A 17,511-nucleotide genomic window follows, 5' to 3' on the forward strand; every position below is an offset into this window, starting at 1 on the left:
GTTTTACTCATTGTCTGTCCCAGGCACTGCATTCTCTCTGATGCTTTATAAAATGCCTTAGAAGTTTTGTCTGTGGGCCTGGTACTGTCATTTTAAGTATATTGTCATTACTTTTAGTTCTTTAAGTCATGCAACACATCAACTAGCTCTTTAGGGACACAATGAAAGGATAAAGACAATTTAGACAAGTATTTTGCCTTAATTATTTATTCCAAAGACAGAACCTAGGAGTTAGAAACATTCTCCCTATTTTGTCATCTGGTTTTGGGAATGGAAGCTTTACTGGTGGGCAAATGTAACAAACTTTCTTATTCACTGTGATACTGCTATTGGGTTTGTACTTCCCTGAAATGTTGATCTTTTTAAACCAGTTCATGGAGTTCTCACAAGGAAATTTGTATCTCTGAGGAGGATTGAAGTCTAGAGCTTTCTGTCATTTTGCTGCTATTACTATGGGCAAAAGTTTGAATCATTAAACAGAGTTAATTAGCTTAAAACAGTCATACAAATTCCAAAGAAAACACATTGTGGAGGGAAATAAATTCGATAAGAAAATTAAGAACATATCGGGAACATCAGTTGAGCGTTGACATGGATTTTTTTTTTTTTTTTAGCACATTGTGACATTTTGCTGCTGGGAGAAAAACCAAGGTATTTTTAAAATTTCTGAGTAAAGGGACAGGACCTGCATGGAGAGATTTGTTGAAATATATGTGCTGTACACATGAAAGTCTTTAGGTAAACCTTGGTTGAGAACACGGTGGTTTTATGGTTGTGTAATGTGGTAGTCAGGAAAGGCGTACAATGATAATCCTGAGGCACTTACAGATCATGGGTACTCATGATCATGCAAAGTTCTTTAGGTGATACAAAAGTAAACTTCATCCCATGTCTTAAGTCTTTCCGAATGTTTATCTCCTCCTCCTAGAGGTGTCTAACCAGGAGGCACATACCTAACTTTGTTCCTGAGCCTAGAACTTCAGGTCTCACTGCTCACTGAACATGAAGGTGCAAGGGAGTCTCTTTCCTTCGTTAGCCCTTATGAGCAAAGAAGATTACTTCAGAAATGTTGTGGAACTCATCATGTGCTGCATGTACCATGGGAAGCACTGTTTCACAACCAACACGTTTATTGGACTAGGCATACTAAATTGTCCCAAAATGTACAATTTCACCAAAGGAGCCAATGAAGTTTATTAAATTGGTTATAGAGGGTCTCAAATTCTCAAATGATTGTCAGAAAGAATTCTTCTTTTTTTAAGTTTTACTTTTTTTTCTAGACAGTTTCTCTGTTTAACAACTCTGGCTGTGCAGAAACCTGTTTTGTAGACCAGAGAGATCCACTTGCCTCTGCCTCTTGAGTTTTGGGATTAAAGGCGTGTGTCACCATGTCTGGCACAATTCTTAAAAATTTTATTTAGGAGATTATAACATAATCGTAACATTTATCCCTTCCCTTTCCTCCCTTCAAACCTTCCCACATATCCCTCCTTGATCATCTTCAATTTCATGGCCTCTTTTTTTCATTAATTGTGATTGTATGCATACATGTATTTGTATATACTAAGTGTATGTGTGTTTGCCTGAATTTGTTTGTATACCACATATGTACAGTGACCATGGAGGCCAGAGAGCATCAGTTCCCCTGGAACTGGAGTTATAGAAAGTGGTGAGCCACAGTGTGGGTGCTGGGAAGTGACGTCAGATCATCAGGAAGAACAGTAGTAAGTGCATTTAACTGTTGAGCCATCTCTCTAGCCCTCAAACACCTTCTTTTTCCATGTATAGTGACCAAGAATGTCTTCTACCATATCCATTTGTGTGTACTTCTACCATATCCATCTTTGTATCAAGAAAAGCAACCAAAATTTTGATGCTCAAGACAGACTGTGTGACAAGACTGTATGTATCTGTAATAATAGTAACATGTTACTATTTACATATACTGTAACTTATCCATGAGAAATACCCTAATAAGTAGCAAACACAATTTTTGATAGTGCCCAAGAACTCAGAATGAAAAGAACTTAAATCAAATATATTCTAGAGGAAGGTGATTCCTACTCCTCAGGAGAGATCAGAATCACAGAAGACATCGAAGAAATTTGATTATGGGTTGGCTGTGGTTTACTAAAGTGTCAGTGCAAGCTCTTATAGTAGAAGAGAAACCAGGGCACTTACACAACTGTAAGCCAGGAGCAATGCTCTGAGAAGCTGTTTGGGTGTAGAAAGAACCAACATCGTGAAAATCATATCCAGTTTTCAGTTTGTTTTCAGGAAGTTTGGTTGACATGGAGAATTGCGATGGAAAAACATGTTTTGAGACCTGGATAGTAATGTATTTAGACCCCACACTTCTCATAGAAGATTAAGTGGACAGCAGTGAAGATTCTCTGAAGACACTTACCTTATGTTCACGCCTCTCATTTACTGTGAATAGAACCTGGTGAGTCACTTCCAATCGTGATTGGCTGAAGAAGTAAGGGAAAACCATTCCTGGAAATAGAATAAAACTAACTAGAAGACTGGAAAATAATGTTTTAGCCCTAGAGAAATTCCCAGGAATCCACAAGGATGACCCCCAACTAAGACCCTAAGCAATAGTGGAGAGGGTACCTGAAGTGGCCTTGCCCTGTAGTCAGATTGTTGGCTACCTTAAATGTTATCATAGAACCTATATCCAGCAGCTGATGGAAGCAGATGGAGAGAACCACAGTGGAGCACTGGACTGAGCTCCCAAAGTCCAGTTGAAGAGAGGGAGAAGTGAATATATGAACAAAGAGGTCAAGACCATGATGGGGATACCCACAGAAACAGCTTTCCTGAACTAATGAAAGCCTTCCAACTCTGACCTGACAATGAGGGACCCAGCATAGGACCAAACTAATTCCTCCTCCGTCCCCCCACACCCCATTCCACTTCCATCCACTCCTCAAAGAGGGTAAGGCTTCCCATGGAGAGTCAACAAAGTCTAGCACATTGCTTTGAGGCAGGACCAAAGCCCTTCCCACTATATCTAAGGTGAGCAAGGTATTTCTCCAAAGGGAATGGGTTCCAAAAATCCAGAACAAAGAGTAGGGATAAATCCTGGTCTCACTGCCAGTGGCCCTAAAGTCTGCTCCAACTATACAACTGTCCCCCACATTCAATGGGCCTAGTTTGGTCATCTGCAGGTTTCCCCCACTATCATTCCAGAGTCAATGAGTTCTCATTAGCTCAGGTCAGCTGCTTCTGTGGGTATCACCATCATGGTCTTGACCTCTTTGCTCATATTATCACTCCTTCTCTTGGACTCTGGCTTCCAGTAGCTTGGCCCAGTGCTTTTCTCTAGATCTCTGTATCTGCTTCTATTAGTTGCTGAATGAAGGTTCTTTGACGACAATTAAGGTAGTCACCAATCTGATTACAGGGGAAGGCCAGCTTAGGCATCCTCTCCACTGTTGCTTAGACTATCAGCTGGGGTCATCCTTCTGGATTCCTGGGAATTTCCCTAGTGCCATGTTTCTCATTAGCCCTTTAGTGACTCTCTCAGTTTTATTGTAAAACTGTTTAGAGGAGCTAGGAAATGGAAACAGCCTATGTGTCTGTTGATGAATGGGAAAGAACATACAATGGGAAATGGGAAATCTGGGACAAACACAGGATGGGTTGTTTATCACCATTCTGCTATTTAAGAGAGCATGTAAGGAACTGGAAGTACGAGAAACCAAACCAAATGACATTTATACATAGAAAGCGTCTGTGGCAACTTCTCACCCCCAAAAAGTAACAGTGTGGACAGAAAGCCATCAAAGAGAACTCTTAAACATTGTGATAACGATGCTGAGGTGTAGTTCTCCACAGTTGATGGTTTCTGACCATGGTGCAGTTGGGAAGGGCTCAGTTTTCTTTAACCGGCTCACCATGCTCCAGTGAGTATATGAGCAACACAAATTGGACATTATTCTTCTTTGTCTTCCTCTTTATCATACTCCTGTTTATCTTCCTCTTCCTTTTTTGGAGGAGGAAGGTCACAAGGACTGGGAAGTGAGTGTGATTGGGGTGCATGATGTGAAGTCCCCAAATAACCTATGAAAATATTATGCTGGAAAAATTACTAGCATGAATAAGGGGAAGGAAAATGAAAATAAGACTTTTTCCTTGAGACAAAAACCAAGAAATGGAAATAGTATATGGTGATTAGTATGATTTGCTTCTACTCTGATTTCCTGAGCAATGCAATGCATTGTCAGATGCCAAAACCCCGAGCTGAATTGAAAAATAATAGTCTTGTGGGGCATAGTGGGGGGCAGATCTCTGTGAGTTTGAGGTCAGCTTGGTCTACATACAGACTTTCAGGTCAACAAGGCATCCACAGTGAAATACTATCTTGAAAAGTAAACTGAAAAAATAGATCTTAGTTTCACACAAATGTTCTATTAGCAAAAGTTGGAAGGTCTATGGGAAAGCCTTTCCTGAAATTTCCTAGCACGTTTCCCTTTTCTCTTGATTGTTAATAGTAATAAATCCCCGAAGCAGGGGATAATGTGTACCAACTGGCTAATTAGGAGCTGTGTGCGCGGAACCCCCAAGGTCACACAACTGAAGTAATTAGATAGTGCCTTCAGACTTGTAATTCGCCAGCTTCAGTCAATGTCTCTTACTTCTTTTGGACACCTTCTTTAACTTGAGCCTGTCTTGTTTTCCAGTCCTGAGCATTCAGCCTGTGGATTTGGTGAATACCATGCAGGAAGGAAGCAGTTGGTGATGCCCCTGCAGAGACCCATCCTAGTGCAGTAAGTGCGCATCGAGATGCTAGAAGGGTAGAGGCACTGTCAGGAACACTGTCCTTGTCATGAAGAAATGTGGCTTTTGAGATTGAGGGGAGGATAACAGCGTGCAAATATTCTGCTCTGAGGACTGAGCTGACTTTGGGGACTGATTGGGTTTCAGGAACTCTTAGAATCTGCTCTCCTCCCACACTGATTCCCAGTAGTGCTGGCATCTCCCACACATTACTAGGCAAGGCATCTTATTTGGGCAGGAAAATTAACATAGAGTTCTTTCAACTAGATGAAAAACCTCCTTCTGGGAGGCTTAAGACTCTATATTTCTCATTTGTGTATGTAGAATTTATGATCAGATAAAGGAGTGAATGCTATATAGAAAAATAGCAAAGGTAATCTTATAGAAAGGATATTTTCATAGGACTGACTGTATGGGATTTATACAAAATTCTAGAAAATAAAATATTTCATAAATACTTCTTAAAAGTTCATCATTATTTAATTATTTCAGGTATGTTGGTCAGTAATGCATTATGTGGTCAGGGCACTTTAGAGTTATATGCACATTTGTCAAAGTGGAAGTTCAGCAGAGTCAAAGTCAGGGACTGAAGCTGTTTGAAAACAATGTATGAATTTAAATAGGCCCTAATTGTCTTTGATTAATGAAAGAGAAAAATCAAAGAATTAAGCAACTCCATGAGTTAAATGGAACATAAAAAATTCTCTGGGATTATGAACTTTCAGTGATATTTTGAATCTCAAAAATGTGACCTTTAGCCTTACAGAAATTTTATAAATAGTCCATATCAAAATCTTTAGTCTTACAGACTATCATATCAAGACAATTCATACATCATCTTAGTATAACATAGATATTTTAGGTAGTATCTTGATTTCTTTTAGTTATAATTGTATTTTCTCAGCATGGGAAGGATTTTTTAAATTATATTTTTATTATTTTGTATTTTGTATATTTTGTAATATATTGTGATCAGGGATGGTATATTTAATGATTTTGGTCTTGCAATCTCTTCCTAAGAATATCTCTAATGTAAATGAGTGTAGAAAGGGATGAGTAAGTAACATAAGCCAATGGGAAATAAGTTGTATTTGTGCCTTTGTGCTATATAAAAAGGAATAAAAGTAGGAGGGGACTTGATAAAAAAGATGTCATCATGGGTGAGAAATGGATTGATGGGGTAATGGGATAATATAATCATAATATACTTTATACATGTATGAAATTGTCAACAAAAATAAGTTTAAAAAGAATAGTGAGATTGTAGCAAATCGGAAACATTACCAAAGGTGTACAGTCACCTGATAATTTCGCAAGACAGAATCAGATGCTTTAGTCTAAGATGCAGACACAGTGTTGATTGATGATAAACTCCTGTCACATTTGCTAACTATCTTTTCATTTCTAAAAGCTGTCCAAACAATATAGAACGACAAAACCTGACACGTGTCTCCGAATTCCATCTTATGCGATTCTCTGATGATCCGGGACTGCAACCCATCCTCTTTGGACTGTTCCTCTCCATGTACTTGGTCACAGTGCTTGGGAACCTGCTCATCATCCTGGCTGTCAGCTCTGACTCCCACCTCCACACCCCCATGTACTTCTTCCTCTGCAACCTGTCTTTGGCTGACATCTGTTTCATCTCTACCACAGTTCCAAAGATGATTGTGGACATCCAAACTCACAGCAAAGAGATCATCTATGTGGGTTGCCTTACACAGATGTCATTTTTGATCCTTTTTGGATGTATGGATGGCATGCTTCTGACTGTGATGGCCTATGATAGGTTTGTGGCCGTCTGTCATCCTCTGCATTACTCATTCATCATGAATCCTCGCCTCTGTGGCCTTTTAGTTTTCCTGTCTTTTTTGGTTAGTCTTATGGATTCTCAGGCACACAACTTCATTGCCTTACAAATCATCCACTTCAAAGATGTAGCAATTTCCAATTTCTTCTGTGACCCTGCACAACTCCTTAATCTTGCCTGCTTTGACACATTCATTAATAACATAGTCATGTATTTTGTTGGTGTCATCTCTGGTTCACTTCCTTTCTCTGGAATTTGCTTCTCTTACTACAAAATCATCTTCTCCATTCTGAGAATCCCGTCACCGGGTGGGAGGTGGAAAGCCTTCTCCACCTGTGGCTCTCACCTGGTAGCTGTTTGCTTATTTTATGGAACAGCCATTGGAGTATACCTTGGATCAGCTGTATCCCATTCTTCCGGCAACACTGCGGTGGCCTCACTGATGTACACTGTGGTCACACCTATGCTAAATCCCTTCATCTACAGCCTGAGGAACAAGGACATGAAAAGAGCAATGAGGAGACTACACATCAGAACACTGTAGTTTCAGGGCCCGTGGCACCCATTTAGAGTGTGGGTTGGTAAGTGCAGCAGAGCAAAACCTCTAGACCATGCATCCGGATTCTGCAGCTACATTGATTTTAGATTTTGATGATTTAACCCCCATTTACATTTCATAATAGAATAGTAGTTGGCAAAGTTGTGGAGCGAGAGGAAGGAAAGTTTAAAAGTATATACAATTTTTGGATTAGTGAAGACAAAAATGTACTGTAGCTGGATGATAGTGAAGGTTACATAATGATGCGAATGAAACTATTACCAATGAGGTAGACATAACAGTACTTAAAATGCTTAATTTTCTATCTTACTCATGTTTTGCCATTACACACAATGACAAAACCCACCCAGGCATCAGAAAAACTGTGAAAGAAATGAATACTACACACGAGTTGCTCATGAGGTGAGAGGAGACCTAAATTTTCATAAATATTGATTTTCTATTTTTCTTCTTCCATTATGACTAGAAAATCACTAGAAATTGAGAAAACATGGATTAAACTGAGTAATTTCAAGGTTGATTTTAGAAGGTCATACAGATGTGAACATAAGCCAACTCCTAAGTATACTAGTTTCAACCCATGGGCGCTGCTTTCTCTTCCTCCCATTGTTGTCTGAATTGGAACACTTCTAAGGCTGTACCACTCCTAAAGATGGAGCCTGAGCTCCTGGTAAGTAAAGAACATTGAACATCCTTGGTCATGATTCAGCACAGAAGCACTTCAACTCATGGGTGTTGAAGGGATGGTACGTAGATGAGGGACTTCCAGGAAAACATGTTTTATTATCAACAAAACAAATATGATTATTTGTATAGCTGGATGGAAAAATGTTGACTTACAAAACTTCAGTTTAGGAAGAGCATAATTATGTTCTTTGCTGAGATGGAAATCCTGGAATTTTTATCCAATCCTCTCACACTAGTTCTACTGACCACAGGTCCTCTCCACACGCTAGCAGAAAGATGTGCCCCTTTAAAGTTTTCCTCTGAACTTCAAAGGATTGTTGAAGTAATGATAAAGGGAATGCTTGTAATCGCAACCTCATGAAAGATTTATTATTTTGGTTTTAGCTCTGGAGACTGAATCTGGATAAGCACCCTGACACTGAGTTAAACTCCAGACCTGAAAGAATTCTAGATAAAAGGCTCTCTATACTCTGAGTCATATGTTCTGTCTGGTATGCATCATGTTGAATGTACAGTCTAAGTTATAATACTCATTTTTTTGTTATTTTACACATAATTTTTATTGTAACATACTCTAGGCGTTTCAGTAGGAATGAATGAAGCCATATCAAAACACAAACCTGGTGTGGTTGTGCAGACTTTTAACCTCAACACTTAGAGGTAGAAGCCAGCAAATCTTTGTGAGTGCTAGGTCAGTCAAGGCTGTGTAGTCATACTGTATCTCAAAAAAAAAAAGCAGAACCAAACCAATCCCAAACTAAACCACTAAACCACAACAACAGGAATAACAACAGCACAGGGATGTCAGAATACAGAATACCTTGCAAAGAGAATTTTGGCAGTTTGTTTCTTTATTTACTGTGCATATGTGAGTGACATATATACCACAGTGTGTATGTGGAGGTCAGAGGACAACTTGACGGAGTCAGTATTCTCCTTTAGTCATGTGCGTTCCATGACTTGAACTTAGGTTGTCACACTTGGCTGCAATCTTTACTGTCCCCCCCCCCCCAGATGGTTTTCCCGACAAATCAGTCATTTGAGTTACTTGACATTCCAGGAAGATTTAGCTTGCTACTGTGCTCTTCTTAAGTGGAAATCCACACTTCAGACATCAGTGGGTGGTGCCTGCTGTATCAGCTATAGGATAGATGGGTATAGACCATAGGCTAAGTTCACAGACAGATACATGATAACTCAGCATAAATAAATGCATCTGTCTACATCTTTACTTCCCTTTTAATCTTCAGTTAGTCTCAAGAGGAGGCTTGAAATAAGGATTTAATTTTATTCCTTCTGAGACACAGAAAGTTAAAAATGTTCTGCCTCTGTTTTAGTTTTTTTATTTTTTATTGAGAAAAAAAGTTTCTGCCTCCTCCCAGCCTCCCATTTCCCTCCCCATCCTCCTGCCCCTCTCCCCCTCCCCCTCCCCCCACTCTTCTCCCCCTCCCTCTCCAGTCCGAAGAGCAGTTAGGGTTCCCTGCCCTGTGGAAAGTCCAAGGTCCTTCCCCCTTCGTCCAGGTCTAGTAAGGTGAACATCCAAACTGGCTAGGCTCCCACAAAGCCAGAACATGAAGTAGGATCAAAACCATTGTCCTTGGCTTCTCATCAGCCCTCATTGTTCACCATGTTCAGAGAGTCCGGTTTTGGGGTTTCTTAAACATTTTGATAGTTAGAAGTTTGGTGTGTGGTTTAGCGGAGGAGTGCTTAGTTAGTATACATTAGGCCCTAAGTGTGATCCACAGCCTAGCAAAAATTTGTTTTATTTTTATGTGTATGAGTGTGTGTTGTACATGTATATGCATATCCATATGTGTTGGCATGTATGTATTTTACATGTATATGCATGCGTATGGAAGGCACAAGTTGACATTGTGTTTCTTTCTTCATTGCTTTATACTTGATTTTCTGAGGCAGAGTCTCTTGGTTGAAAGCAGAGCTTACCCATCTTTGAGGTAGGCAGCTCCTTCTATATCATTGAATGGTGGGGTTGTAAGTGCCCTCAGTATCTGCTCAGCTTTTAATGTAAGGGCTGGGTATCTGAACTCCAACTGTCATATTTTCATTGTAAATATTTTATTCAATAAGCCATATACGTAGCCTCAAGAAATATTCTGGAAGTTGGAAATATAAAAAATTTAATGTATTGGATGAAATAGTGATAATTTTGTTTTCTGTTCTCCACGTTTTACCTATAATGCACTGCAGTTTGTTATAATGGCTAAAACTTAGTATTGTTATCTAAGGTGGTTTCTAGCTGCTACAAATACATTGAGCAAGGGTTAAGTGATGAATAGCCTGTTTGTGATTAGTATAAAATATATAGAGAAAATGATAAAATATAGAGAAAGTATAAATTTGGTATCAAATTGGAAAGAGATACATCAATGTATCATTATTTGTGATGATATGATAGTATACATAAGTGACCCAAAAGTTTGACTGGGGAACTCTTATAGCTGGTAAATACCTTCAGCAGAGTTGTTGGCCACAAAATTAACTCTCAAAAATCAGTAGCTCTTCTATAAACAAATGATCATCAGACTGAGAAAAAATTCAGATAAACAACATATTTTGCAAAATCCTCAAAAAATACAAAATATCGTTGGGGTATATGTATACAAACAAATGAAAGATTATGATAAAAATTCAAGTCTTTGAAGAAAGAAAGTGAAAAAAATGTCAGAAGGTGACAAGATCTTCCATGCTCATGGGTCAGTAGGATTAATATTGTAAAATGGTCATCCTATGGAAAATAATCTACAGATATAATACAATCTCTATCAAAATTCCAATCCAATTTTTCACAGACAAAAGGACAATTATCAACCTGTTATGGAAACATAAAAACTCAGTGCTGTGGAATATTATTTCAACTAGACAAAGATGTGTTAATTTTTTTATGCTGTGAAGTTACTTTTATTATGTGAAGGTGTGTTTTGTTTTTGCTGTATTTGTTAAAATGTAAAGATGTGTTACATTTGTTTGTACTGTATTTGCTTAATTATGAAAATATGTGTTGCATTTGTTTTGCCTTGCCTGCCTAGGGCACTTACTTGGTCTAATAAAAAGCTGAAAGACCAGTGACTAGGCAGGGGAAGGTTAGGCAGGGTTGGAGGGCAGAGAGAATATGTAGTAGGAGAAATCTAGGTTTGAAAGAGAAGAGGGAGGAGAGAACAATGGAGAAAGAGAGGGACACACCTGGGGGCAGAAGCCAGGCAGTCACCAGCCTTGGGGACAGTAGGAAAGTAAGCCATGCAGAAAGAAAGAAAGAAAGAAAGGTAGGTAGGAAGGAAAAAGTCTTGAGACAAAATGTAGAGGAAGAGAAACAGATTAAGTTATAAGGGCTAGCAAGAAACAAGCCTAAGCTAAGGCTGAACATTCATAATTAATAATAAGTCTCTGCGTCAAAATTTAGGAGCTAGAAGCCCAAAAGAAAAAAGCCTTTTATATCTCAGGATCTCTAAAATAATCCAGAATAATAAGTGAACTTATGAAACTCATCATCCCTCATTCCAAACTATATTACAGAGCTACAGTAGTAATAAAAACAGGATGGTATTGTCATAAAAACAGACAGAATTGACGATCCATACATAAACCAACACATCTATGTACACTTGATTTTTGATAAAGAATCCAGAAATACACACAGGAAAAAAAAGCATCTTAAACAAATGGTGCTGGTCTAAGTGGATGCATGCATATAGAAGAGTTTAAATAGATCCATACTTATCACCCTGCACAAAACTCAAGTACAAGTTGATCAAAGAGTTCAGCATAAAACCAGGTACAATGAATCTAATAGAAGAGAAATTGGAGAATAGCCTCAATCTCATAGGCACAAGGGAATGCTTTCTGAACACAATACCATTAATGCCGGCACCAATATCAACAATTAATAAATTGAACTTCATGAAACTAAAAAATTTCTTCACAGCAAAGAATGTGTTCTGGACACAGTGTCAGCCTACAGAGAGGGAACAGATGTTAACCAAGTCCACACCCAATAGTGGGCTAATATAAAAATATATAAAGAATGCAAGAAACTTGATATAAAAAGACTAAATAACTCAATTTAAAAATTGGGTACAGTTCTAAAGAGAATTACAAATAGAGGAAATTCAAATGACTGAGAAACACATAAATAAATGTTCAATATCATTAAACATCAGGGAAATGCAAATGAAAACTACTTTATGATCCCACTTTATACCTGCCAGAATGCCTTAGGTCAATAACACAAGTGACACTCATGCTGACAAGGATGTGGAGCAAGGGGGAACAGTCATCTTTTATTGGTGGGAGTTCAAACTTGTATAACCACTATAGAAATCAGTGTGGAAATCAGATGGGAATTGATCTACCTTAAGATTTGGCTATACCATTCTTGGGCATTCGCCCAAAGGACACTTCATTCTACCTCAGAGGCATGTTCAAACATGTTCATTGCTGCTCTGTTCATAAGAGCCCAAAATTGGAAGTAACTTAATGTCCCTCAACAGAGGATAGTTAAAAAAATTTGGTGCATTTACACACTAGAATATTACTCAGCTCCTAAAAATATGACACCATTAAATTTATAGGCAAAATGGATAGAACTAGAAAAAAATCACTGTGGGTAAGGTAATCCAGACCTAGAAATTTAAATATGGTATATTTGCATGTATATGGATATTAGCCATTAAATAGATGATAACCAAGTTATTATCCATAGACCCAGAGATATTAGGTATAGTGGAAGTCGTTAGGAGGACACATGGATCTTCCTGGGAATGGGAAGTAAAATAGATTTTATGGGTAGACTGGAGCAAGGAAGATGCGTGGGAGGGAAGAGAATAGGAGGATCAGGTGGGAAGGGAGAGGAGAGTTGGGATTGAGGGGGATAATCAGGGGAGAGACAACTAGAATTGAAGAATGTTTTAGTAGTGGTATGGAAAACTAGTGCAGTGAAAACTTCCTGTAATATATGAAGGCAATCATGATAAAGTCTCCAAATAATGAGGGAGATGAAAACCCTACTGGCCATTTCTAGTCACCAAATGAAGCTTCCCATGCTGGAACTGGGTTTTATCCAGTTGAGTTGTTGGCTAGTGGGGTTCCATGGAAATTCTCAAATAACCCAGGATGTTGCCAAGACAATGGGTTGCTCACCACAAATTGACAACAAGGCCCCATTGCGGAAGACAATACCTACACAACTTATTGAATGTGGAGATGGCCCAGCTGATGTCAACATAGAACCTTTGACACATGTTCTAGTGTCTGTGACGTGTTGGTACTCTTCAGGCTACCAAAAGAGAAATGTAAACACGAAATGTAACCTCAAATCTTTTGATCTAAAATCTGTCCTGCCTGCAAAATATGCTACAGCACAAATATTGTTGGAGTAAAAAAACCAAATGTCTGATTTGACATCAGGCCCATTCCCAGAGATGAAACATATAACAGACATTGCTTGGGTGACCAAGAACCAGAGTAGATAACCAAGAGAGCTAGGGTAAAACCAAATACTACTGGTCTAAAAAAGGTAACAGTAAATGACTCCTAATTATATTCCATTACTTTCATAGATTGGTCCCTTATTCAGTCATTATCTGAGAAGCTTCCTCCTGCAGCAGATGGGAACAAATACAGAGACCCACAGTCAGACATTATGAGAGAGAGAGAGAGAGAGAGAGAGAGAGAGAGAGAGAGAGAGAGAGAAACACCTTGGGGCCCACAACTCTAAATATGTCTCCATTAAATCCTCCTCCAAAGAGGCCAGGTAACCCCTCAGAAGAGGAAGCAGAGACAGAGGGGATGGAAAATACCAGGAGAACACGGCCCTCTAAAACCACTGACCAAAACTCATATGAACTCAGAGACTGAAGCAACATGTACAGGGCCGCTATGTATTTGCACAAGGTCCCCTGCATATTTACTATAGTTTTAAGTTTACTACTTTTATGGGAATCCTGAATGTGTAAAGAAGAGGGTCACTTATTCTTGTACATTTTCTCTGGAGCTCTTTTATTTTTTTGTTTGCTCATCTTGTCCTATTTCAATAGGATGATTTTCATTTTTCCTTATATTTTAGGTTTTTTAAAATATTTTATTGTTACCTCCTAGAAGCCCATTTTTTTGTCTAATGAGAGACAGAATGGGAGTGAATCCAGATGGTAAAGGAAGTTGGGGAGGAACTGGAAGGAGCAGAGGGAAGGAAAACTGTTTTCAGATTATATTATGTGAGAAAAGAAACTATGTTTAATAAAAATTGAAAGATTTGGTATCTTATCTATCATCCATCTATCATCTATCTATCTATCTATCTATCTATCTATCTATCTATCTATCTATCTATCTATCTGTCTATCTATCATCCATCTTCCTTTTATTGAAAATAGATTTTACCTTTTTTTTTTAATTAAATCACTGCTTGGCCCATTAGCTTTAGTTTCTCATTGGCTAATTCTTACGTTTTAATTTAACACATTTATATTTTTATTAAAAATTTTCACCTCCTCCCATTTTCCTCCCCCTCTCCCCTTCCCCGTCCTTTTCCAGTTCAAAGCTCAGTCAGGGTTCCCTGCCCTGTGGGAAGTCCAAGGTCCACCCCCCTCCATCCAGGTCTAGTAAGGTGAACATCAAAACAGACCAGGCTCCCACAAAGCCAGTACATGCAGTAGATTCAAAACCCAGTGCCATTGTCCTTGGCTTCTCAGTCAGCCACATTCAGAGAGTCTGGTTTGATCACATGCTCCATCCGTCCCAGTCCAGCTGGCCTTGGTGAACTCCCATTAGATCAGCCCCACCGTCTCAGTGTGTAGAGGCACCCCTCGTGGTCCTGACTTCCTTGCTCATGTTCTCCGTCCTTCTGCTCTTCATTTGGACCTTGGGAGCTCAGTCCAGTGCTCCAATGTGGGTCTCTGTCTCTATCTCCATCCATTGCCAGATGAAGGTTCTATGGTGATATGCAAGATATTTATCAGCTGCTCAAGGAACAAGCTGTGGACATCTCCTTGGATACCGGGGAACCCCTCTAGAGTCAAGTCTCTTGCCAACCCTAAAATGGCTGCCTTAATTAAGATATCTACTTCCCTGCTCCCATATCCACCCTTCCTCCATCCCAACCGTCCCATTCCCCCAAACTCTCCCCATCCTCCTCTTCTCACTTTTCTCTCCCCATCTCCCCTTACTCCCACCCTACCCCACCCCCAAGTTCCCAATTTTTGCCTGGCAATCTTGTCTACTTCCAATATCCAGGAGGATAACTATACATTTTTCTTTGGGTTCACCTTCTTATTTAGCTTCTCTAGGATCACGAATTATAGGCTCAATGTTCTTTATTTATGGCTAGAATCCACTTATGAGTGAGTACATACCATATTCATCTTTTTGGGTCTGGTCTTTTCATGGTGTTCCAGATTTCCTGGATGTTTTGTGTTAAGAATTTGTTGGATTTACTGTTTTCTTTGATCAACGAGTTTATTTCCTCTATAGTATCTTCAGAATCTGAGATTCTTTCTTCTATCTCTTATATTCTGTTGGTTATACTTGTCTCTGTAGTTCCTGTTCATTTACTCAGATTTTCCATATCCAGACATCCCTCGGTTTGTGTTTTCATTATTGCCTCCATTTCGGTCTTCAAGTCTTGAACTGTTTCCATTACCTGTTTGATATCTTTTTCTTGGTTTTCTTGGGTATCTTTGAGAGATTTTTTCATTTCTTCTTTTTGTTTGTCTTCTCATCCGTTTCTTTAAAGGAGTTTTTTACATCCCGTTTAAGGTCCTCTATTATTTTCATAATGTTATGTTTAAAGTCGATTTCTTCTACTTCTTCTGGAATAGGGTGTACAAGTCTTCCTGTTGCGTGTTAGCTGGATTCTGCTGTTGTTATGTTGCTTTTTTAGGTTGTTGGAGGAATTCTTGCATTGGCGCCTGCCCATCTCTTCCTTCAAATGCAGCCAGGAGAGTCTTGGCGTCTTGGTCCAATCTTTGCTGTGACTGACTGTGTACTTGGGGGTTTTTTCTTGGTCTGCCTTCTCTTAGGACCCCTCAGAGCTGGGGCTGGCTATGCTGGTGGATCTAAGGACCCCAAAGATGGAAAGAAGTGCCCTCTGGATGGATCTCCTCAGTGCAGGAGCAGGAACTCTTCCTGGGCCAAGGACCTTGCAGACAATATGGCAGGCTTGGGGGAGGCAGTGCCTAGTGGAATAAATAAGCCCTTGCAGCAGGAGCTGGACAGGCCCTGTACTTGGTTCCCTAACAGTCTAGCCGGGAGGGCACACACTTACCCCTCTGGATGGATCTCCTCAGTACAGGAGTAGGGTCGTCTGGGACAGAGAAGCTGCTGCAGCAGGACCTGGAGCGGTCCTATACTCCATTCCCGGACAGTTCGGTGGGCGGGCACACACTTTACCCCTCTGGATGGATCTACTCAGCGTTAAGAGTAGGAACTCTTTCTGGGCCAAGGACCTCACAGACAATAGGGCAGGCTTCAGGGGAGGCAGATTCATGTGGAACAAAGAAGCCTTTACAGCAGGAGCTGGAGGGACCCTGTACTCCATTCCCGGGCCATCTGGCCGGGCGGACACACACTTAACCCTCTTGGATGGATCTCCTCAGTACAGGAGCAGGGTCGTGTGGAACAAAGAAGCTGCTCACCAATGTTTTTCTAAGACCTATCTTGGCACTCCTATTAACCAACTTTAATAGGGTTAAAATCAGAATTATGAAAAGGATAATTATCATTATATCAATCTCAGTTAAATCGATTATACATTTCATTTAATTGTTTTATTTTAAACCATTCATTGCATAATCATACAGAGACCTAACTCCCTCCATTGTAGTTATCATGTTTCTCATTTTTAATGTGGGACAAAACTTTCTGTTTTTTTTTTTTTTGATTTTCCAGACAGGGTTTCTCTGTAGCTTTTTTGGTTCCTGTCCTGGAACTAGCTCTTGTAGACCAGGCTGGCCTCGAACTCACAGAGATCCGCCTGCCTCTGCCTCCCGAGTGCTGGGATTAAAAGCGTGTGCCACCACCGCCCGGCCACTCTCTGTTTTTTTTTTAAACTTATTTCCATCTTTAAAAATTCCCAACATCTCACCAAATCTGTTGACAATGAAAGTAAAGATAATGGTGAAGATGAGGCTGACTATAGCTGTGTAGAACAGTTGAATCCCAAGCTGGTTTCCTAGGCAGCTACCTAATTTGGCAATAGCCCAGGAAGGGTGTCCAGGGAATGCCCACAACTCATTGGGAGAGGGAGCCTGTTGTCTGAAAAATACCCACAAGGTATCCTGGGAAAAAGCACATCAACTGGATCTGCCTAAAGGCAGAGCTGGCCAGTGGTGAGGGACTAACTCCAGTAATATTTGGAGCCCAAGAGTCTGTGGAGTTTGCTGCAGAGAGGCTGCAACAGAAAAACTCCAGACTTGCTCAGAGGGCTTGTGGAAAAAAAACGGAAAACTTAGCCAACTGTGGTGACTTGGCTATGTTAAACTCCGCTTGAGCCAGTGGTTGCAAAGTCATACGCAAACAGCTGTTTTATGAATTTGTGCCCCCCAAATTTTACACCAGATGAAGTACAATCCTAAGTGATCTTATCAATAAAAACCTAGAGTCAGATGTCAGGGTAAAAGCTGAAAGATTAGAGAAACAAAGGAACAGCCACAGTCACCTT

General features: G+C 39.8%; 1 protein-coding gene across 1 annotated transcript; it reads left to right on the forward strand.

The window, feature by feature from the left end:
- The first annotated feature begins 6,167 nt into the window (after positions 1-6,167).
- LOC142847253 (olfactory receptor 7E178-like) lies at positions 6,168-7,139 on the forward strand. The gene has a single exon (XM_075967970.1). The coding sequence runs from the start codon at positions 6,252-6,254 to the stop codon at positions 7,137-7,139; it is 888 nt and encodes a 295-aa protein (XP_075824085.1). The 5' UTR covers positions 6,168-6,251.
- Positions 7,140-17,511: the final 10,372 nt, after the last annotated feature.

Source organism: Microtus pennsylvanicus, chromosome 3, assembly GCF_037038515.1.
Source record: "Microtus pennsylvanicus isolate mMicPen1 chromosome 3, mMicPen1.hap1, whole genome shotgun sequence".
Classification (NCBI taxonomy): Eukaryota; Metazoa; Chordata; class Mammalia; order Rodentia; family Cricetidae; genus Microtus; species Microtus pennsylvanicus.

Coding starts and splice junctions, on each gene's coding strand:
- LOC142847253 (XM_075967970.1), top strand. CDS start 6,252: ATGCGATTCTCTGATGATCCGGGACTGCAACCCATCCTCTTTGGACTG.